The sequence below is a fragment of the Misgurnus anguillicaudatus genome, chromosome 16, assembly GCF_027580225.2.
Source record: "Misgurnus anguillicaudatus chromosome 16, ASM2758022v2, whole genome shotgun sequence".
NCBI lineage: Eukaryota > Metazoa > Chordata > Actinopteri > Cypriniformes > Cobitidae > Misgurnus > Misgurnus anguillicaudatus.
Window position 1 is genome coordinate 18,204,338 of NC_073352.2, and position 25,260 is coordinate 18,229,597.

General features: G+C 36.0%; 1 protein-coding gene across 2 annotated transcripts in view; it reads right to left on the bottom strand.

Moving 5' to 3' along the window:
• Nucleotides 1-2,070: 2,070 nt before the first annotated feature.
• The window catches only part of kdrl (kinase insert domain receptor like), a 50,574-nt gene continuing 27,384 nt past the window's right edge, over nt 2,071-25,260 (bottom strand). For both annotated transcript variants that reach the window (XM_073854245.1, XM_073854244.1), the window contains exons 14-30: nt 24,922-25,068; nt 23,645-23,777; nt 22,493-22,602; nt 22,083-22,211; nt 21,580-21,684; nt 19,642-19,755; nt 19,464-19,552; nt 19,212-19,365; nt 18,053-18,154; nt 17,409-17,527; nt 16,927-17,038; nt 13,587-13,686; nt 9,512-9,617; nt 8,569-8,690; nt 7,913-7,991; nt 7,149-7,249; nt 2,071-3,683 (exon numbers count right to left, since the gene is read on the bottom strand). In XM_073854245.1, the coding sequence (XP_073710346.1) occupies nt 3,506-3,683; nt 7,149-7,249; nt 7,913-7,991; nt 8,569-8,690; nt 9,512-9,617; nt 13,587-13,686; nt 16,927-17,038; nt 17,409-17,527; nt 18,053-18,154; nt 19,212-19,365; nt 19,464-19,552; nt 19,642-19,755; nt 21,580-21,684; nt 22,083-22,211; nt 22,493-22,602; nt 23,645-23,777; nt 24,922-25,068 (2,000 nt within the window). In that variant the 3' untranslated portion in view covers nt 2,071-3,505. The remainder of the gene's footprint in view (nt 3,684-7,148; nt 7,250-7,912; nt 7,992-8,568; nt 8,691-9,511; nt 9,618-13,586; nt 13,687-16,926; nt 17,039-17,408; nt 17,528-18,052; nt 18,155-19,211; nt 19,366-19,463; nt 19,553-19,641; nt 19,756-21,579; nt 21,685-22,082; nt 22,212-22,492; nt 22,603-23,644; nt 23,778-24,921; nt 25,069-25,260) is intronic.

Here is a 25,260-nt window from a genome sequence, read left to right on the forward strand (position 1 = left end):
ATCAAAAAAATGTAAATAATTCTATAGGAAATATTTTTAAATCCTCTAAAAATGGTTATTGTAAGTTCAGACCTTAATCTTATATGTGCAAAAAAATGGCTTCAAGGGCTTTTTTAAAATTCTGATGCTGGACACTTTCTAAATCTGGATTTCGTGAGAATTACCCAGGTGTAGGATGATTTTGTAGAAAACAGTAAATCACAAAATAAAAATGACTTTATCTGCATGGGTTTTCACAACAGGATCCCATTTGTGACCTTGAACCACAAAACCAGTCATAAGTGTCATTTTTTAGATTTATACATCATCTGAAAACTAAATGAATAAGATTTCTATTAATCTATCAATTTTTGGTCAAGATAGAAAATCTGGAATCTGAGGGTGCAAAAAATCTAAATATTGAGAAAATCACCTTTAAAGATGTTCAAATGAAGTCCTTTCTGAAGCAACACATTTCTAAATACATTTTTCATGGAACATAATCTGTACTTAATATCCTAATGATTTTTGAAATACCATTTTTTATATCATTTTAATCTAATTTAGCTTGTTACAAATATTCCCATGATATACTTATAACTGGTGTTGTGGTCCTGGGTCACATATTTTAGTGTTTTTTTTTACAGTTTGCTTGCATGAGAAAATTACTCTTTATATATGAAGAGTTTCATTGCAAAACGAGATAACCACCATTTATCTTGTTTTGCAACGAAACTCTTCATATGTTACTTTATTGATCATTAGTATTAAAAGCTCTGTGTTTGGCTGCATAGCTTCGAGACTTAAGTCAGGAAAGATATGAGGCGTGCGTGAACGGACGCCGCTGTATTCTTGTGGCCAAAATATGATGACCCCTAACCTCCCAACATCCTTCCTTTGTTTGTTTATAGCTCATATTCCTAAATAAGTTTAGATAAGTTTGCATTAACAAGCCACTAACAGAAGACCAGTCCAAAACAAGCCATCTTTGATTTATAATAGTTTGAATTGTACTGTAAACACTGCATGCCTCTAAAATGACAAGCTGAACACACATTTAAGGGCAAGCTTAGGGCCAAAGTTGCAAGGCACTGTTGGCCTGTAGGAAGTCAAGTGTTTGTGGTGATGGGAATGATTCAGAAAACCTTCCCTTCCTTGTTCAGAGGTATTGTCCTGGTGACAGACAGACTGTCGTCGGCTCATCCTGTTCAGGAAGAGTGTCTCTGTGTCTCAGAAGCAGGATGAAGATGACAAAGAGTCTAACCATCTCCAACCAATAATGTTAAAGTGTTTCATCTATAATTATATATATCTACACTGTAAAAAAATTCCGTAGAAATTTGCAGCTGGGTTGCCGGTAACTTACCGTAGATTTGAATTTATGTTATTTACTGGCAACATTTTGTTCAAAGTTAATTTAACATTAAACATTTACAAGTCTTTGTCTTTACAGAATAAAACTAGAAAAAAAGCATCAAACAAAATATTCTGGGAAACAAAATCTCAAGCAAAAAACAGAAAAAGGTTGATGATGATTTCAGGTTCCCAGAATGCTTTGCATGAGGCTGTTATTGTATAGTTTTATTCTGTAAAGATAAAGACTTGTTAATATTTAAAATGTATTCAACTTTGAACAAACTCTTGCCAGTAAATAACATAAATTTAAATCTACGGTAATTTACTGGCAACCCAGCTGCAATACCATTGTAATTTCTACTGGTTTTTTTACAGTGTATAGCCTAATTATATATATATATATATATATATATATATATATATATATATATATATATATATATATATATATATATATATATATATATATATATATATATAATATATTATTTCATTATATAATAATTAATTATATAATAGTGTTTTTCATAATTATAATTATATGAATGAACCATTAAGCTACTAATATGCACTCTTTAGGTACAAAGATGTACTTTGTGTAAGAGTACAGCCCCAGTGACAGCTTGTGTACCTTTTTGAGAGTGTGGGTAGCCAATCTTTGCATTTATAACTTTTTTATTGTATTAACCACAAAACACAGGCAAGTTTGTCAATAAATGCAATCATGACACAATGAAAAGTGCGAAATATAAATATAAATATCTTTATTTATTCTTGGTTATAATATTAAAATACAATTATAATACAAAATATATATATGTAGAAAATATCAGTGCATACAATCTTACTTCACAAATACCAGTCATTCAACAATAAACCATAACTGAATTATACAATTTTGATTTGTAACAGTCCTCTAACATTAAATGCAGTACACATAATTGATGGGTTTTCTTTTCAACATCGCCTGTTTAACTGATTCAGTGGACTAGTTTAATTCTCCACCCACTGGTTTACTAAAAAAAAATGTTAAGGAGTTAATACTGATTATGCTTACCAGTGACCATTTCTAAGTAGTGATAAACTTTGTTTCCAATGTTATTAGTATATTTTAGCCTGCTCTGCAAGCTTTAGTAGTATTTTAGCACAAGACTACTGAATCAGTTACAGAATACTTTCCCCAATAACAATCTGGTTAATAGCTGCACAATGTATAATGTGTTATATACATATACAGTAGTGTAAACAGTATAAAATAAAACAAATGTACACAATGCAGCAGCGTAACTATTGTTTAATACTGCAAGGCCTTTTAATTCTGGTCCACATTTGATCAATAATTGACATAGTGTGCTCTTAATGTGCATGAATTATTTATTTGCTGAGGCTTTCCAAGCCACTTTCACAGTGATAGACTGGATGTCAGGCACCCATAAGCCATTCTTGTCCTGTACTACACAACCAGTTAAAGACATTGAGCTTGACTAATAAAGTAGATTTCTTCATTTATTCCTTAAAAAAATTGATAAAAGTAATGCAGAGACAAAATAATTTTCTGTCCGATAAATCCGACATGAAAGTTATCTTGGTTGCACCGAATGAGACTCAGGAAAGAAGCCCTCAGACAGACAATGAATGCACAAGTCAGGAATGCAACACGGGGGCAAATTTTTGCAATTTAGATTTCAAAATAAGCTCAGGAAAATAACATAAGACCACACCACACATTGAATTATTCATGATTTGTGGGCGTTTGCTTGTCAGTCTGTCTGTCACTTGCCTTAAAATGTGACTGAAATCGGTTCTTCAGAAAAATATTTTTCTTACAGCTCGAGTGAGCTTATTCAAATAATAATTTCAGCAAAATAAAAATATCACATACCACCGATTCCAGTTTTTCATTACAATAAAATATTTGTCTAGAAACAAAATAACTAAAATCATCATTTAACCATTCTGTATCAGGAATCTCACCATACAGAATAACACCATTACTGTAATAAGTTATGTTTATAGTGCTCACAGTAGAGAGCAGGGATACCTGAGGTGCTCCATTACTGTATATGTGACCCTCGCAGTCAAAACATAATCTGGATTAATGTGCAGAGACAGAACGGGCCCAACCCGAATACTAAGTGAGACTTCTAATGGCTTATGAGTGCAGACCAGCTCAGACAGGTGGTGTGGAGTAGCGGACCACGTAGTTATAGTCCGGAGGTGGGCTGTGACATTCCAGCTCCGGATCAAGAGAAGATTCTTCCAGACTCAAATCTAGTGAAGGAACAAGTTGAGGAAATTTCTCATTCTCCCCATCCAATAGAATAGACTCCTTACTTTTGCTCTTCATTCTGTGGAAAGAGAAAAGAGGAAGGTTCAAATTTTGAATATTAAAGGGGACATATCATGAAAATCTGACTTTTTTCATGTTTAAGTGCTATAATTGGGTCCCCAATGTCTAGAAAATGTGAAAAAGATCAACCCAGCATCTTAGTTTTGGTAAACCATTCTATGCAAGCATGTGAAAAAATAGGTCATTAAAATTTGGCTCTCCTTGTGATGTCATAAGGGGATAATACCACCCCTTAATCTGCACTATCCAACCACAGCACCCAGCATCTTAGTTTTGGTAAACCATTCTCTGCAAGCATGTGAAAAAAATAGGTCATTAAAATTTGGCTCCCATTGTGATGTCATAAGGGGATAATACCACCCCTTAATCTGCACTATCCAACCACAGCACTGTCATTTACTGCAGAGATCAACTCATTTGCATTTTTAAAGACACACCAAAAACGGCACATTTGCTCACACCTACAAAGTTGCAATTTAAAAATTATTTATAGGGTATTTTGAGCTAAAACTTCACATGCGTGCTCTGGGGACACCAAAGATTTATTTGACATCTTAAAAAAGTCTTGTGAAATGCCTCCTTTAACTAAAGCGATTTAGTTTTTTTTTGTGTATTTTGCTTTTATGACTATATCTCAGTATAGTAAAATGCATTGTGCATAGTGTAAAGCAATGGCATTTCATTTCTTGTGTTTGTTTGGACCATTTGTATGCATGTACTGTATGCACAACATGTAAATATCCACACAATGCACAGTGTCTCGAGCCCTCTCCATATGTGCGTAGAAAATACGAGAGCACCAGGTGGAAATCAGCAGCACAAAGCAGAGGAGACGTTAGACAGACGCTTGGACAGACTAGTAAAGCTGTAGTAGGTCAAAGGTGACAGTGATTGAATAGGCACTTGGGATGGGCCGTCTTTTTACGATATATACATCATTCTCTACATGCTCAGAGGCTCTTTTTCCCATGGCTGTGACCATGGCAACACGTGCATGGCTTTGCCAACTATTGCCAGGCTGGGTCCAACTTTTTATTATATAGAGCTGTGATGATGAGGGCAGTGTAAAAGAAATGATGGGGAAGAACAGATGGATGATACACATATTGTTAGCAATAAAAAAACAGTGGATCTTATGTTTACTGATACTGAAATATGAATCATAAAAATGAAAGGGTGTAAGCTTTGTGATCTAAATGTACACTTTATATAATCAATAATAGTTTAGAGAGAACAAGGGTTTATTAAGCAATACTTGACTGAAAGGATTTTTAAAACATGACCCTGAAACCTCAATACATTCCAATCATTTAGATTAAGAAGCTGATTTCATTTAGATTTTAAAGGATTGTATTTTTAAACTGAACAAGTCAGTGTAACCGACTGATTCAATCAGTTTATCTCTCCGAGCTATAAAGCTCTAATCAGTAAGAGATTATCAATATTGGTCTATTTGTTGCAATTGGTGGTACACAATTGTATCCTCAAATGTTAGGATGCTGTATGGCCCTTGAATGCATTTTGGTGGATGACCTTTGTAGATTAACACTGACCTCTACTGCATTGGAAGACCATAAACCAGTCACACTAATCCAGCCATGAATAACTTACAAAGACACCTTAGCTTTAGTTTTCAGCACTGTTTTTTTCCAGTGCCTTTTGAAGAACAAAAAAGTGGCCTTAAACCTAGCACACTTTAGTCTGCGTTTAGTAAATTATTAGTCCGGCCTCAAACAACAACTGACAATGACATTAAGAAGCCCTTATGCTGCTACTCATTTAATGTAAATTAAGGGGGGGGGTCTAAAGCTATTTAAAGGGACATTCCACTTTTTTTTGAAAATATGCTCATTTTCCATCTCCCCTAGAGTTAAACATTTGATTATCAACATTTTGAAATCCATTCAGCTGATCTGGCGCTAGCACTTCAAGCATAGCTCAGCACAATCCACTGAATCCGACTAGACCACTAGCATCGTGCCAAAAACCAACCAAAGAGTTTCAATATTTTGATACTAAGCACTTCCCGAAAATAGTCCAGTGCCATTGAAAGTTACCAAGGGGACTATTTTCGGGCCGTGCGTAATATCACTATGCCTGCTGCGGCCATGTTACATCAGCAAAGTCCTTGATTATTACGCCAGAATGAGAGTATAGTTCCTAGCCATATTGCCTTGAAAATCACAACTTTTAATTTTCTGTCGCTCTTAGTACACAATGTAACTACAGAAGAGTCAAGTTTTAAATAGGAAAAATATCCAAACTCTTTGGTTACTTTTTAGCACGATAACAATGGTCCAATCAGATTCAATAGATTGTGCCAAGCCACGCCAAAAGTGCCAGCGCCAGACCCGGAGACCAGCCGAATGGACTCCAAAACGGCAAGAATCAAATGTTTAACTCCAGTGGAGCTGGAAAATGAGCACATTTTCAAAAAAAGTGGACTGTCTCTTTAATGCATTCTGACTTATTAACACTGTTAAAGAGTTCGATTCATCATGCTAAACATAGGCAAAGTGTCAAAAAGTGCAAAAATATATAAATAACGCTGTATGACGCCAGGAGTTCTGGTTTGTTCAGAATGAATGGGCACAGCTGATTTGTCTTTTATAAATCTGATAAAACTAAAGACTATTTGGATATATGAAGAACGTAAAACTACTCTATAGACGGTTTCAGCAGTAACAACATAAACAAGCGGCATCCGTGGTCAACACGTAACTTCCGGTAAACTCCGCTAAGAATAAATACAACAAAGTACTTTAAACATAGTTTATTTATATAACAAGCAAAAAACAACACGTAGGTTACCTAGGAAACCAAAACATTTGTTATTTTCGAAGAGGTATTTGTTCAAGAGTTCAGTTTTTGGCAAATAGTCAGACCATTAAAAACTGAAACCGGAAGTAAAGGTCGGGCCAGACACGTATCGTGTCATCACACGTGCGTCTGATAAAACGGTCTATAGGTAATCATGATTAACATGAGATAAGCAGAAACACTTTGTGTTATGTGAGCTTTAAAATATCAAAATAATCTATATTATCTATTTAATCTATTTCTCTATATGTCTGTTAACATAGTATAGCCATGTGCCATATCTATTGCCTCACAATGTTTCAGTGACAGAGCCAAAGGTTCTCCCAACCCAGGTGGCACCAGACCTTGCAGCCAACTTTAACAAGTCACACACCCAGCCCTGCCTTTATTATCAGGCTGTTGAGATTGCCACCTTAAGCAATGTCTCTCCACTGTGCCATTGTCTGAGAGGCTCTCGCACAAGCACGTCTCTCAAAGAAAAGGGTTGTGACTGGAGTCGAGGGAGGGGGGAACTGTATGACAATTGTGCCATCTACATTCCAGCTCAGTGGGAGGATCACCAAGCCGGCAGCTCAACCAATTCCTAAGCTTATGGATTCTGTCATGCTTCTGTTTGTTTAAAGTGGATGTATTTTGTACTTACGCTCGAGCCATGAAACTCAGGGGTTTAGTCAGGGACTCCAGACGCTTCAGTGTGTTCAGGTCATCTGAAGAAAGGCCCATCCCACTGTCTGACTGCCCACCCTGTGAACAACCAATGAAGATTCATCAGAGCGTCATCTACTAATGTGAAAATTAATTATATACTGGCAGTCTTCAAGTAATGATGGGTCTCTGCCTTTTATTAAAGGGGCCATGGCATGAAAATCTGACTTTTTCCTTGTTTAAGTGCTATGATTGGGTCCCCAGTGCTTCTATTAACCTAGAAAATGCGAAAAAGATCAACCCAGTAACTTAGTTTTGGTAAACCATTCTCTACAAGCACATGAAAAAATAGGTAGTTGAAATTTGGCTCTCCTTATGATGTCATAAGGAGCTCTTATTATAATAATACCGCACCTTAATCTGCACTATCCAACCACAGCACTGCCATTTAGTGCAGAGAAAAGCACAATTGAGTTTCAATTGCAAAAAACCACCATCACTGCGATCAGCGTTTGAATTTCATCAGCTCACTGGAACCTTAAAGGACACACCCAAAACGGCACATTTTTTCAAACACCTACAAAGTGGCAATTTTAACATGCTATAATAAATTATTGATATGGTATTTTGAGCTAAAACTTCACATATGTGCTCTGGGGACACCAAAGATTCATTTGACATCTTAAAAAAGTCTTGTGCCATGGCCCCTTTAACATTCACATTGTTTGGGTTTGGGCTGAATGTGAAGATCAAGCTCCTCACCTCATGGATCACTGTGTTTCCGTCCACAATGATTATTTCATCAAAGGTCTTTACGCTTGCTGGGCGGACCTTGATATTCCTGAAAGCATTCAAAATGCCACATTACATAAAATCTTCCTACATAATGTAAAAAAACATTCTTTGGAAATATAACTTTCATATCTTTAATATTGACTGAGTAAGATCATGTTAAACATTGTCTACTGAAATCAATGATTGAAACTTTGATGCTCCAAATCTCATAATTAGATTATGAGACTTTAACCTGGATTTCACAGACAGGGTCACAAATTATTTTAAGTATGTATAAATCCTGAAACTATATTTGTGGTAAAAAGAGAAATTCCTTGAGGGACCCTTCTCACGAGCTTAACCGTGAGTCTTATCAAGAATATGTTTCAACTGAAGGACATTGAGATGAAGGATGTTCAACTGGAAAGGAACATGTATAGAAGCCAGAATACAGGAAAGAACTTTATCTACAAAGAACAGCAGATAAAATTTCCTAAAAGCAGATGTCTTCATGAAAAATGAGATTCTGGCGCACTCCACATTTGAATTGTGGTCAAAACTTCCCAAGATGAAATGAAAAACTGTGCGCTTATGTCACCCTGAGCACAGACTAGTAAAAATGTCTGATGATAAATCCATCTTACCAAGCAGTTCCAGAGTCTCTAAGAGATGCAGGTCTGGTTGAGGTTTTTTCTGTGGGGTTGGAGCTTGTGGGATCTTCTTTGGTCAACAGGGCTGTGTTGATCGGAATGTAATGCTTTCCCTCCTGAGAGACATAACAATTTAGACATTCTGTTTATCTAAAATCACCATGCATACTGTCTAGAATAACACTATAAGGTTAAGATTTGGGATATACAATAGAATTTAGGGAGTTTGGGAGTGAGATGAGACAAGTTCCTTATGAGGGACACTCCACTTTTTGAAAAATATGCTTATTTTCCAGCTCCCTTAGAGTTCAACATTTGATTTTGGAATCTGTTTTGGAATCCATTCAGCTGATCTCCGTGTCTGGCGCTAGCACTTTTAGCATAGCTTAGCATAATCCATTGAATCTGATTAGACCATTCGCATCACGCTCAAAAATAATGATATTACGCAGCACCTGAAAATAGTCCGTAGCTATTGAAAGTTTAGCGAAAGAAAAAAAAAAGTTTAGTCAAGTTTTAAATAGGAGAAATATTGATACTCTTTGGTTATTTTAAGCGTGATGCTAATGGTCTAATCAGATTTAATGGATTATGCTAAGCTATGCTAAAAGTGGTAGAGCCGAAGATCAGCTGAATGGATTCCAAAACGGAAAAAATCTAATGTTTAACTCTAGGGGAGCTGAAAAATGAGCATATTCTCAAAAGTGGAGTGTCACTTTAAGCACATCTGATTCCAATATATCAGTTATGTATGCGTCAATCCGTGACATCAGTTAGGAGTCTCACATGATTTCCTTGGTCAAGCGAATATCTTATCCTAAAATATACTTTTGGTGTAGTAAGTGTCTCACCTACAATGTGTAATTAAACTAAAAAATATATAGTGGTGAAGATAATGTACAAGGATAGATAAGATAAGGGTGTCTACACATCTTACCTGCTGCACACTAGCCTGAAGCAGATCTCCAAGCCTCGCCACCAGTTCTGTGAAAGTGGGCCTCTGGATTGGCTCTCCATGCCAACAGTCTAACATGGTTTGATATCTACAAATGCACAATTATACAAGAATGTCAATACAAGTTTCCTTCGAAAACCCAATATATGGTAATAAAAAAATGTTAATTCTTCAGCAGCTGCACAAAGAGCAGCCTCAAGAGGTCTACTTTCCGCCCTGACCTCCAGACCCAGTCTGCAAAATTTGGCTTTGTCCAATGATTTCAGTCATCAATAATATTTGGTGCGTGACATGAAGAGTAAAGCTTTCTGTTTTTGTTCGCAAGGTGAACCTTCGTGCTGAGAGTAACTTCCTTTAGCTTTAGACGTGCTGTCAACATCTCTTCTCATCAGGGACGTCTGAGGTCTCTTATCAGATATCACTGGGACTCATAATGCTTCAGTTTAGCTGAAGGCTAAAGATTCAGCTGTGAAATACCGGGGCGTTAAATACCGACCGAGTGTTTGAGTAAATGATCACGAGTGATGATTGAGCACCATATTGTTTAGACTGAGGTGTTTTGTCACATGTCTTTATATAAATAAAATCCTGTAAGCTAATAAACTCTCTTAACCCCTCTGATTGGCACGAGATTTGGCCATTTGGAGAACGGAAAAATTACTGTACGGGTTGATGACTCATTACTTCCTTACACTTCCTTACACTAATTACCTAATTTATCCACGCGAGTTCAGTAGTCTTTAAACAGGAGGTATTCGTCTTATGCACTGTGAATGCGATTAGCTTGAGGAAGCAGGACTTTTTTAATGGTTATTTTAATGAATCCAGATGGAACAACTCCTTACACTAACAGGAAGTCCAGAAAAATAGCGACTTGATGTTTCCGTCAAATCAAGGATATACCACGATGTTGAACATCCCTAATCTGTGCTCACACTAGTTTTTTACAGGGACAAATACAGCCATATTGGGTATTTTTTACATTTTGTGTACAAACTTTCTGCATGTGTATCTGTTTGTATCTTTAAAAAGAGAGCGAAGAATAAATATGGATGGTCATTAGAACTTAACAACATTAAAGCTTAAACAACAAAGCTGGTGGTAGGGTTAGGGCACACTTATATTAAAGTTAACCCAACCTAACTGCCCATGCCGGATTGTCCCCCTCCTTACTCCCCCAGATGCACACACTTACACTGTACTTTGACTGATCCAAGCCCGGGCACGCTTCTATCATTACGATGCGATTATTTTGAAAAAAACAGGAAGTAAGCGGGTGATTCTCACAAAACCATTGAAACACCACGGCACTAATGATTTTAGCTTTAAAATGTGTAATATAGTAACATTAAAAAGCATCAGAATTAACACAATACTGTGTTCTACCTTACACAATGTGTGATTTCAAGATAATAATTTATAATTGTAAATTTTATCTCCTTTTCTGCTGAAATTCTCATTACCGCAATGTGTCCGGCTGTGTTTGAACATGCGTTATGTTGTAATTTAATCGAATTAACACAAAAATATTAAGAAAAAAAATAAATGGATGTTTTGCTAGACTACTTTAGATGACAGAAAAAATATTTACTGAATATTCATGTATAATAATAATGATGAAAAATTAGGAAAATGATGTGTCCGTGCCTGATGTTCTCATCCTCCGCAACACTTTTTGAGAACAGTTTAAGCACACATACAGAATTTTAATAAAGTTTGATTTTGAGTGACTAAGCACATGGACCAGTTACTTCAAAATGGCTACCAGGTAAGATCATTTTTTTACAGTTAATTTGAAATATTGTCTTGTCAGAATGCTTACACGACATTTTGATTATCATTACCGCAACAGATGCTTATTAAATGTTAATTTAATTAATAGAAGCATAATACTTTGATTTTAAATGCATGTGCAGAATCTCCAAATTATGTTCTTTCAGGTTTGTCATGTCATTTTGAAAATATGTCAGTTTTGATGTTTTCTGACTGTTGCGGTAATGAGATTTTTTAGAACTAATTTTTAAAATTTTGTTACAAAAAGTGTTAAATGATAAGTAAAAGTTTTTAAAATAATGTTCCCATTTACTCCAGACTTTGTTTTTCAATGTCTGGTCGGAAAAAAGTAAGTTTAAGCAATTTTTACATTTTCATGCTTGACATTTTTAAAACCAAGTTTTCGTGAGAATCACCCAAGCGCTCCCCTAACACTGGAACCCATCGTGATGTTAAGATGTGTTTTTGTTTGGTATGCGATGACACACAACCCTTTCACATGCCTATCTTATTGCTTAGTCACATGTGCATCTCAGACATTCACTGTGTCCTAAGTCCTAAGACTTTTGCACAATACTGTTTATTTTGAAAAACTAGATTTGTTAAATCTGAAGTACTGTAGATTAATCTAAGATTAGGTTAGTTAGTTATATTAAGACATTAAAGTCGTTTTACAAACAATACAAGTGTGCATCTTAAGATAAAAAAATGGCACTGATATATGTCAGTACAAGATGTTTTTACATTAAGGCATCTTAAACAAGCATTTTAGTCTGGGACTAGGATAAGCCCTGTCCGGGAAACCGCCCTATAATGTTTTCCTCTGACGTGTTATGTTTATGATTAGGTGAATTAATCCAGACAGATAATGCTACACGTGTCAATAAATTCCTTAAATTGCTGGACCAGCGGAAAATATGCACTCCTTTATCTTTTTCATCACTCACACTAGTGCAGCTGGGGTCAGGGCCACTCTCAGGGTCATGAATAAAGCACTGTTTAACCCCGAGGTCAGCACGTAACTTCATCAATGTCTCTATTTTGTTGAAGAACGGCACACATGGGGGTCATGCAATCAGTGTTACATCAAGCAGGCGATGTAGTACATTACATTTAACCTTAAAATGCTAGTTGACAAGTTCCTTCAAGATGAATGTAAAGACTTCGGCGTTTTATAACATGGCACTAGAAAAACTGTGATTGTGAGGGCTGCATCAGATCCATCACATTTAAAGCTTAAGGTTTGGACTACATTTCCAGGTCATCTCCAATCACCATCGGTAATGGCATGTTATTGTGTTCAATTGGCTGAACTGGTCATGCGATAGCATGTTTTTTTGCCAATGTGCCAATTCTGTTCCAGTTCAATTTGCCATCCTGTAAGTCCATAGCTTAAAAATATGTAACCCTGTGTGTGAAATCTCAAGTCTGTAAATCTTAAGTTTAATTTCACTCATTGATTTCACATTGATTTAAATGTGAAACATGACCTTACGTTATGTAGGTACAAAAATGATCTTTTTCATGTTGGGTTTTCATAGACTGGGTCACATGGTGATTCAGTTCTCTGCTTGCATTTATGTGCAAAACTAATCTAAAGTTGTCCACTCTACTTCCTTTCCACATTTACAACGGATACCATGACCTTTCCTCTCATATCTTGTTACATCAGAAAACATTGGACCGTGGTTTGGCTTGCTCTCTTACCTTGTTAACCACAATGGGAGTATCTAACCTGTGAGTTCGCCTGCCTGATGCCCAGGGGTCCGGCCACTGTGTTCGGCCCCCACATGCTGTGCAGGTAGGGTGAACCTTTAATGTAAGCTTCGATTTCAGCAGCATTGGTGTAAGTTAGTAATAGAGCCCTAGCACACATCAGCTGCACTATAAACTAGCTGCCAATCAGAAGCTGCCGTTTCTTTCACGCCCTGAATAATTGTCCTGTTTCTATTCAGGCTTTCTGTCTTGTGTCAAAACAACGAAATGAGATACTTCAGCTCTTTAAAACTGTATCGATAGGAACGGATTTTCTTTTCCAAAATGGCAGATTTTTGCTTAAGATTTTCATACTGAAAAGTGTTGGGGCTTCCAGAAAGAGATGTAAGGTTTGTTTGTACAAAGCACCTTTAAATACGTTAAGTACAGTATTCATCTTAGCCTGTACTCCCTAAAAGTATACAGTATGTATACTTACTATAGTAACTATTACACATTATAACTGCAGGCATTGTTGACAAGTCACTTTCAAATTATGGGTGTATGATACAAACTGAGCCATTCTTACATTTCAGAGGAGGAGTATTCGGGAGCTTTCATCCTGGTGCCCTCCTTTAATCGGCAGCAAAATTCCTCATCAATCTGTAAGCCAGGGTACGGAGAGGCGCCTGGTGAGAAGAAAGAGAATAATGGGGTTATCAAGACTCCTTCATGAAACAGAGCTCTGGCGACTTCAAAGGGCCTGGTGAGAAACACACTAAACTGTGAAGTGGGTTGCAAGCACAGAGAGATCAATGGATATATCACAGCCAGCATCACCGGGCCTGTTACGTCTGCTGATAAAGACTAAACTACAAACTATACGTAGTGTTTCTTTAGTAAACAGCTTTGGAGAAAGACTGTATTATTTTGCTGGCTCGAAAGCAATAGTATTGTGTACTTTTTCATGTACAGTATTTGACCAGAAGCCTTTAAATAATATTTAATAACTGCTAAAATATGCATGTCAACAACGAATCCCCAAAAGGCCAATCTTTCTTTAAACTATGATTTAAATCCTCCCCTCTCACACAGATTAGGTAGTCATAAAAAACAAATAAATTAACCGGATTAAATCTCTTGCAACTTTGGGAATGGGGTGCAGTATATTTGGAGTGCCTAAAAAAACAGAGATGAGAAACACAAATCCACAACACAAAGTATGCTAGTGTACTTTGGGCGCAACGCAAGGTTTCATCCCATGAACATTATCAAGTAGCAATAATAATTTTTCTAAGCTTTTCATGTTCATCCATTGGACACCAACTACATCAAGGCAATTCAGTGGTGGTGAGACATCCAAGTCATTATTTATCTTTCTATTCCCGAGAATATCATTTATAACTCATTTTTATAAGGCGCTTACTGAAATACTGATTTAAATTATTATGCAAATGGACATCTCACAGTTTTCTCACACGGTTCATTGCATCCATCACAATAACAGATGTGGATTAGGGGAATTTTATTGTGGTTTCTGGTCGCATTTTACAACAAATGTAAAATATATGCTATTTCAGCAAAAAAAAAAAAATCTTCCAACGTAACTTGCCTTGTGACTCAAGCCCTTTTCACACAGACATTACGGAAAATACACGGAAAATGTCTGGAAGCGTTTGATTTTTGGTTCATTCACACTGCCAATGATTTTCCGGAATCTGTGTTTGTGTGTGTTCACACACATACCGTAAAGATCCCGGAAAGACATGTGCTCTTCGTAAGTTTGCTTATTATCCGTTTTTTTCTCTCTCTCCAGAAAACACATTTTTATTTATGAAAAGAATATAAAGGAGCATGTGACATGCCGTTCTAGTGTGCTGGTGAATGATTTCAGCTTCAGTGTGGATATTTGGTGAGATCCATGATCTCTGCTTCATTCCAGTTTGCAGACATTTCACATTATGATTGTTAATGTGCATTTAAAACCCTCGTTTGAAGAGCTGAATAATATATCTTGTTGCTATGATCCTCTTTCCAGGAGCTATCCCAGAACATTTACGGGATGTGTTTTCGTTTACCCAGAAGCCTGTGAGCCAATTTTAGGGATTTAATTATTTTTTGAGATCAAAGTGCTGTATCAATGAGGTTTCACGTACATTGTAAAAATGCTGGGTTATTTTCAACCCAGCACTGGGTTAAAAGGAAGTGCCCAGTTGTTGGGTTAAATTAACTCAGAAAATGTTTATATTTGGTTTAAACAAGCCAACATTTTGGGTTGAAACAACCCAGCATAGGTTTAATTATAACCCAACATGCTGGGTACGTCCCTTTATGAGTGTACAGTGTAAGAAACCAATAACTATGATATACACTGCAAAAAATTATTTTCAAGAAGAAGTTTCTTAATATTTTTGTCATGTTTTCAGTAAAAATATCTAAACATTCTTAAATTAAGATGCTTTTTCTTGAGGAGCAAAACGACCCAAGAAAATAAGTCTAGTTTTTAGACCAAATATATCAAATTTAAGTGATTTTGTGCATAAAACAAGCAAAACAAATCTGACAATGGGGTAAGCAAAAAAATCTTGAACATTTTTCTTAAACACTAAATAAAAAAAATATAAGAAAAATTAGCTTACCCCACTGGCAGATTTTTTCCGCTTGTTTTATGCACAAAATCACTTAAATTTGATATTTTTGGTCTAAAAATTAGACTTATTTTTTGGGTCGTTTTGCTCATGAAGAAAAAGCCTCTTAATTTAAGAATTTTTAGATATTTTTACTGAAAACAAGACAAAAATACTAAGAAATTTTTATCTTGAAAAACATTTTTGCAGTATACTGTATCCAAGCTTATAATCTTTTTAAACATATATTTTTATATGTACACTGGCCCAAATGTTTTGTATTCTGTCATTAAATATAATAGAAATTCATACACTTTACATTGTGACAGTAGACGGTACCAATTGACTTCCATAGTATTTGTTTTACCTACTAAGAAAATCAGTGGGTACTGTCAACTGTGTGGTTACAATCATTTATCAAAATATCTTCTTTTGTGTTCAACAGAATAAAGAAACTCTTGGGCAACTTGATGGTTAATTTTTTGGTGAACCGTTTGTTAAATATGTGTATATATAAATTCTGCAAACACAAAGCCAAAGTACGCAGTACACAATGTGTTATATGGCTACAAAACATTTAAGAGACACATTTACATTAAAAGTTGCCTGGTAACTATAGATTTGCATTTTTAGTCAAGAAAACTGATAAAATGTGGGGGATTTCTAGTTTACAACCTCAAAGATGGTGATGCTCACAGATGTTGCTGCACGAAATTGTTTTTTCAAGCTGACAGCGCAATCCTTTTTGTTGCCAAAGGATATTTTAACAGCATCTGACAGTTATTGCCCACTACATCTGGAGGAGGTTGATAGCGCAGGACACTTCACAAGCAGTCCATGTTCTGCCAGGTGTCTTTCATTGTGAACCATCAGAGATGGACGGATCACAGCATGTGCCAAAATGCCTTCATACTCCACGTGTTTAAATTTTAAATAGCTGCTGAATCCCGTCTGGGCTTTTTGCTTTGGTGTAAAACATAACGAACCAGTACAGCAAACAAACAAAGTCTGATAGACGCCTGTGTAGATGGAAGAAAAGAAAACGTGGTGCTTTGCACGATTCACAGAAAACATTACAGCCTAAAGCATTGTTCCGAGAAAATACACTTTCAAAATTTAATCTCCCTGAAATACTAAATGGAGATGGTTTTGTGATAAGAGACCACAAAGCGTTAGAAAATACCCTAACTGTTGCAAGTTCTTGAACCGTCTTGTATCCTGATCTATTGAACTGATGGCTCTGTGTCCCCTGTAAACATAAAGGTTGTGAGTTATATTCTCTTAGGACAGCTTGGTATTTACCCAGAGAAAAGATCTCCCACATCAAGACACCGAATGACCACACATCACTCTGAGTAGTATAGATCTTGTCAAATATTGCCTCTGGCGCCATCCACTTTAAGGGAAGTCGGGCCTGTAAAAGAAGTGCATGATCATTGTAAATGTTAGGACCTATTTCACTACTCCTAATGTTATTATGTCTATTTTAATCCAAAAGCCTATTTTGCATGAGATCTTGGTTTGCACCTGACCACAACGAAAACATTTTTAACCAGAACAATATTATCAAGGCTATAAAATGACAAACGACATGCCAAAGACTCTTGGCATTAAATAATTATCATATCGTTTTTCATGTCCGTAGCAATGTATGTGGTTTTGGACTGTTATCGTGCTTATCCATCATACAAAGCAGTTTTAAAAAGTTGTACGTGTACAATACTGAACACTTTGCACAATTTGGATATAAAGTATTCATTGAGTAATAAACATGCAACACTTACGTCTCCTTTACGGACATAGTCGGGGTCCTTGTATATGTCTCTTGCAAGTCCAAAATCACAAATCTTCACAACATTGTTTTCAGACAACAAGATGTTGCGTGCAGCCAGATCCCGATGAATACACTTGGAGAGCATAAAAACAATAAATTAGCAAAATATCATATACCTTAATTCCCCGTAATTATTGTAATAAATGGGTCTGAGTTTCAAAGTCAAAATTCTGTGTCTTATTTGGACCATGTGCTGCATTGCGTTGTCAGATGAAGCATATGATGGAAAGTTGTGATAATGTATAACATATGGAACGTCCACAGGGAAAACTTTGACCTTAGTTGGGATTAAACCACATATGCTTTACTACATGTTCAGTCTATGTGGCAACGAATCTCATCTATTAGATGTTTGTGAACGAGTGTGTACACGATACAATCAATACATTTCTAGAAATTTGGGCTAAACTTCTCTAGCAGTTGCTAAAATAAAGAGATTACAACAACTATTATACTAAATCACAAAGAGCCATAACTGTTCCAAAAGAAAACTGGAATTACAATAAGCTGTCAGAACCAACAATAAACACAATGCATTTCAAGGGCTGGACCTTCATTTTTCATAAAACTGTTAACAGCCAAAAAGACATTTCTTACATTTACGCGATGCCAAAAACTCCATCCCTTTAGCCACTTGAAAGCTGTAGCAAATCAAGTCCTCCAGTGTGAGCACTTTTTTATACAGATCTTCTGGCTCTGCATGAAAAGGTTGAAAGGGTATTAGCTGCTAAATCAAAACCATACACCTGTTATGTAATTTTTGGTATGCAAAACAAAAACAGACTGATTTTCTAAGAATCTTTTACTCTTACTTTCCATGAATTTGGTATCTTATTTTTTTGAAAAGCATTCAGTGCACAAATCCCATGTGTTTTACACAAGAACTATTTAATACAGTATGTGTGATAAATAATTACCAGACTGACAGAATCTGCATACTTGTTTTGCATTTTTCCATTAAATTGTGCAAAAATGCATTTAAACATGTTATTAAACAATTATTAAATGTAATGTTCAAAGGCAGATGGGGATAAACTTTATGAATGCTGATTTTTGCATTTAAAATTTTACATAACTTAAAAGTAAAATTAAGCTAAATTTTAGCTTGACTCTATCCAAAATGTAAAATACAACTGATATACACATTGCAGCAAAACTCTATTTTTATTGTTAATACAATTCAAACTAATTTTATTTTATATATTTTCCCATATACATATTTTGATTTAATATATTAAGTTTAAGTTTATAAATAACTAATATAAATATAGCAATCCATCAAGAAGCCTTAAATGGTGACCTCTCTGTTTCTTTTATCAATCTCTTTTCTCCTCCATAATACTCCTGTTTACAACATACACATCCTTTACAGAGACAAAATAAAACATGACTTCTCTTTTAAGACAGACTTCAATGTGCAGTTTGTCAATGAAACTCAAGTGGGGTTTTTTTTGGGTGGGTCATCCACCTGAGTAAATAGTTTATGGAAACAAAAATAACAGGCACAGGACATTGCAACCCAACGCGCACGCTTAAGACTAGAGCTCTGCAGGAAATTAAAAAAAGCCCTGAGCGCAGTGGGTGACAGTGGCTCTTGCTAAATTTTAGTTGTTTTTTTTAACCCGTGAGGAAGAGACATATCAGCCCGACGGTAAAAAACATTCAGTGTTGGCTTGCGATACGAGGGGTGGGGTGGTGGTGAGACCGGGGTATGGGGGAGGGGGTACAGGGAAGGAAGAAACTCAGCCGCTACCTTCCTCTTCTTCCTCTGAATCGCAGTAGCTCTTATCTTCAATGAAGCCAGAGCTGGCTGAACTTCCGGTGCTAGCCACGCTCTCCAATCTACGTTTGATGAGCTCGCTCAGGTCACACCCCGAACTCGACCGCACAGCCTTGCCGTCCTGAGACTGTTATTACAATATTATTACAAGACATTCCATTCATGATATTTAGATGTGGGATGTGTGAAAAATGTGCAAAAAGGAAAAAATTGTTCACTGCTTACCTTGTAAACCACAAAGTCACCCCTTCTACTCCTTAAGTAGTTGGAAAGGTTTCCATACTTGCAATATTCCACAATTATCATTAACGGACCTGGACATGAATCAGAGAAATAATAAATGTAAACAGAAAGAAAATAGATGAAATGTAACATAAATTTGCACATTGAATTTTCTGCTCACCTCCGCGCTTTGTGCAGGCTCCCAGCAGATTGACCACATTGAGGTGATGACCAATATGAATGAGAATCTTCAGTTCAGACATTAACGCTCTGCACTCATTGTTTGTAGCTCCCGCTGTTTATTGTGGCCAGAAGAGAAAAAAAATCCCATTAAATCGTAAAATTATATCTTATGTTCTTTACTGAACAACACATTTTCAACTGGTAGATATGTTATCAACTGGAAAAGCATTGTGTTCATGCGCACAAGTTTGTAGGTTTGATCCCAGGGAACACACAGTGTTAAAAAAACACATTTCTTGAATGACTGTAGGTGCTTTGGATAAAAGCGTAAATGTAAATGTAAATGAATTTAATTTTTATTCTATATGAAATCTAGAAATTTTTATTGGTATTTACCAAACACAAACTTTACATTTTAAAGGGACACAAGGCAAGTCTGAGTATTATTTCTCTACTAGCTCCCCCTAGTGTCTGGGAGTACATGCTTTCTATATCTGAGACTTTACGAGACTGAAGGACACCGGGTCGGATACAGCGAACTTGCAAGTGGGGTATTCTTCCTACAGACGGTAGGGGCGGGCGAGAGAGTCTTTATTCGTCATGTAACCATATACCGACTTACGAAGATGATTTATTAACATAAAAATGCTGCCTTGTGTCCCTTTAATACATCTTTCCAGAATACATTAACATTTTATAATTTGCATAAAAATAGATTTACACATAAAAAGCCCTGCCATTGCGATTAACATCTGGAGGCAACGTTGTTATACTTTTTTAAAAGTGAACCAAACTTTCAGCATCTCAGTAATTTGCACGTATTATAGGAGGGAAATATATGCTGGTGGTGACCCTCTAAGGTCACGGCGTCAGACTGGAGGGCTGTGTTTTTAACACATCAGGTTTCCTGCAGTTTAGACCCATCAAAGTGACACAAATAAGCTATGGTCAGCATTTAGCAGTAATTTGTACATGATTTATACCAAAGACACCTTTTACTGTCACAGAGGAATATTAGTTGTCCTTGTCTCAAAATAGGTTATAGACCCAGTGTGACGTTCATTCCTGACACTAAAGTAAAGGCGGGAATTTTTTAATTCATAATGCACTTATAATAACAAAGGAACTTCTTTATTATCACCAAAAATTTATTTCTCCTGGCCAGGAGAAAATACAAAAAGCAGTATAATTTTTATAGGCACATCCAAATGAAATTCAAAAAGTGAAATCTGCGTAGGCACTAAAGGGAAAACTGCTTTTTATTAAGATCTGACCTGGTAGGCATCAGTCTTGCCTCCTGCAGTGGTTCACTATAGAAGAGGACATCTTGGTATGCAGCAATAATATGATAGCAATCATTAACCTATTACAGAAGGTCAACCTTCTTGGTTCTGGTTCAATGTAATTTAATAAACATCTGTTTGTTTATAAATGCTACGTGAGTATTTGCACATTAAGTATGTTCGTACTTTATGTCCTTTTGCAGAATTTTTCATATCTGTGGACAATCACGTAGCAACTTAGCAAGTAATAATCTGGACAGCTGCTAATAATCTTTGCATGCACACAAGAAACATGTACAAAAAGATAGACAGGTTTCAGTTTTCAGTCTCTGATTAAAAAAACATGAATGGTGGACAGTATTCCATTCAATATTACACAGAATAATCCGTTTTAATATTGCCATATACTGTAAGGCTTCCCACCTATGGTTAATAAAGAATATTTGTGATGTGAGAAAAGAGCCTACGTCAAATGTTTATGAATAAAAAACTAAACTAAAAATTCCAAAAACAAATAATTGTAGTTTTAAATAGCATACTTTGAACTTTTTATGTACTTTTTTATTTGCTTATACATTTTTACTCTTTTTAATTTAATTTTCACCAAGGTTGATCAAAGCCAAGATCAGATCACACTTTTATACATAAGGTACCTTTCAGCATTTTCACAGCCACTGTTTTGCAAGTAGACATCTTGTCGATGCCGAATGCAGAGGCCTCTACAACTTTCCCAAATGCTCCATGGCCCAAAGTTTTACCTGTTAGAGAGAAACATAGAGAAAGAAAGTGTCTACATGATCTTGCCGTGCCCTGGGGGTTCATAAATCAGTCATTATGCCCTGTCAGACCTGATGCGAGACTGTAATTAAAACAGCCTGCTGAGGTTGAGGGTGCATGGCTGCCCCTCCACTGAGGCAGTTAGGACCGAACGAAAGAAGTGGGTCACTGATAAATAATAGCATAATATTTTCTTTTGAAAATTTAGACGACCCTGTTGCCCACCGTAATCAGAAAATAGGCCTGAGAATTAAGGAGCAAATTGACTTGAACCATTTATGAGTAAGCCTTTTGTCATTCAGCTTCCTGAATGACAGTGAAATTGCAAAGAAACCACATTTTTTGGTTTGGAAAAGTGAATAAAGCTCTGTGAACTCACCAAGTCTCAGACGGTCTCTAGGGAACTCCCATTTGTTGCTGTCGTAGGGGAGACGATCGCACTGTTCATCGAGGGGTATCTGGTCGGGGTCCATGATGATGGACAGGTACCCAGTCTTTAAATCTGCTGAACTTGGCTGGTGGACACAGATTGAGTTCTTACTTAAATCATGAAAGTGTAGACATATGTAGTTCAGTGATATGGTATCTACACAAGCTAAGGGTTGCAGAGCTACAATGACACACAGATAAAAATACGCAATATTTCACACAGAGTTGACAACATGACTAAGTGTTTGTCATAGGTCACCAGAAAAAATGTTGAGTAAAGCAAAACCCTTAGATTATGTAAGCACCAGTGTGGGCCAATATAGTTCACTAGGATCTATAGACTGAAGTTTAGTTATAGTTAACTTGGCTTTCTTAATTTTCGGATGAACAGAATAAGCATGATCCACAGAAATGTTGCAGCGGCCCCAGTACAAACTAAGATGATCACCTCAATGTTTGCTTTACCCTCTTCTCCTGTGTGTAGACAGCAAGTAAAGGTTATATGTATAATATTCATTACAAAGCTGAATGTTGCAAATTTCATTAAATGCCGTTGATAAAACCTTGATTTTACTAATATTTGTACGTATATGATAACTATGCACCAAGTCATACCATGTATATCTTAAAAAAAAAAAAAAAATTAAACCTGCATCAGATTGTGCAATACATAAATTGTTATGTCGTTTTTCTTTTGCATTGTAATTTCTTCTTTAGGACATCTTAAATGTTTCTGAAGTTTAAGAGTAGATTTACATTTCTCATTTACTCTGTCAAACTGTGTACATATTGCACGTGAGAGCATGCAGGGTTGTATATTTGAATTGGGGTCTGGTTCACTCGCCGTCATTAATCATGCATGCATTCATGCATGTAGTCTTGTACTGAGTGCTTTCATAACTGTATACATACAAGGAATTTTCGTTTCCAAACAGGGAAAGATAAAAATTTCAAAACACATTCTGTTTTTCTTAACCCAAGTCAAACATATTCATTTATGTAGACATCTTGCAAAGCAAGAGACCAAAACTGGACTAGTGGGATTTCTTTGGAAGGGGGCAATCCCTAAAGAATTTTTTTTTTTTTTAAGAACCAATTAGGGCATTTTAACTGACTATTACTCTTCCCTTTAGCCTTCCCCATGTTTCAAACCCCCCTGTCTCCTTAAGGAGATGTCCCGCCGATCATTAATGAACCTCTTTAAAGACTGTGAGGAGGTCAACTCCCTTGTGACAGGACCCTGACTTCAACTCCCAGACCTCCATCATAAAAGGGGGTCTGGAATCTGAATGGTATTCCTGGCAGCTTAACACTGACTTTCTCATTGAAAAGTTATTTTAAAAAAGCTATTCATACCATTTGCATTTGAAGTCTTGAAATTAGTGCTGATAAGAAGTTTTTTAGTACATTACCACCCAAAAGGACCATTTGCGTCTTTATTCACTGATTATGCCAATGATACATTGATAATAAAAGGAAATCCTGTTGAACAGATAGTCAGAAGCTCTATACTCTCCTACTACAGTAATAACGGCGCTTGATATTGCTACACCTTCAGCATTGCTGGCGTGACATTCATACATGCCTTCGTCATCTTTTTTCACCCTCTCAATGATCAGAGTCCCATCATCTTTTAGAGTGATTCCTGAAAGAATGATATAAAAATTAATTTAATAATAATTACACCTTACAAAACAGATTCATATCAGATTCAACATTATAGTACCAAATAGCTACAGGCAATTGTAAACAGCCTATTGTTAAGCTATAGTATATGAAATCAAAATTGGACCCATTTACCACCAACACATCCCTGCCTTTATTATGCATGTACTGGAACAATACACCGGCCTAAAAATTGTATAAAATAGTTGCAAAAGTAATATTTTGCTTCTAGAATAATCTGTTTTCGACTGATGTCAATACACATATAAAATATATAATTATGATATACTTCATATATATTAAATGGCCCACTGCCCAAATATTTTTTTGCATTTTATGTGCTTAAGCCTCGCGTCATTCAGAAATACTGCTATGTTATCAGAATCCGCTAATGCCACGTCTTTTTGTAAATGACGACGTGCAAAACGACCGTGGATCACATTCAAACTTGAATCCCCTGTGAGTACTTGGACCTGAAGACAACCCATATGTGGCATTCACATGGACCACAGTGCCATCTAATGTGTGCTTCAGTTTCTTCATTTTTACACTTTGACTTTCATCATTTGCACTTTGCAGTGTTTCTAGTTACACCTTTAGTGATTTGCAAGTGTTACTATGTCTTGTCATAAGAAGTTATTGCCACAAAAGCTTGCATGCACTTTAAGGGTTTTGCAGCTAAAGACAGTCAACAACCACGGTAGTAACTCCTTCTTCTTCATTTTTTCATACGTTATCGGAAAGAATCTGTAAAACTAATCTTTCTTTTATAAATATGATTTAACTAAACACGCTTCGGAGATATAAAGGATGTAATACTACTCTATAGGTACTTCAGATTACCATCAAAAATGCAGCGTGTGTTATGTGAGCTTTAAAAGCATTGTTTAGCACTATATATATATTAGGTCTCAAAAATGTACTGTATTATTATAAAAATCATTATCTCAGTGGCTAAGCAGTTGTGTGTTTAAAACATTACCCGTATGAGAGTACAAGTTTTGTATTTCTGGATATTCGGTGTGTCAACTTTTTATATATTTATGAAGAATTTGTTTTCATATTTCTGTTGTTCTCACAAAAAACCAAGATGAATATTTGTATTATTTATAGTGGTTCCTCACCTGGTCCTGCTGTGACGGGAGTCTTGTCTTTGTACCATGTGATTAAGGGTTTTGGCTCACCAGAAGCCAAGCAGGCAAGTGTCAGGGTACTGCTGCTGTTTACATCTTGATTGGTCAGATTCTGCTTTAGAAAGGGAACTATCCGATCTATCATACAACAGAAAGATACATATTCATTTACAGTTCACACACTTACATGTATTTTGTAGCAACAAAGTAAATCTCACATGATCAAAAAATAGTCAAGAAAATTACAAAGAACAAAAGTAATTACAACAAATGTTATAATTATAAGAAATTATACTTTTAATAAAGTAAAATTAAGCATATTTAATAACA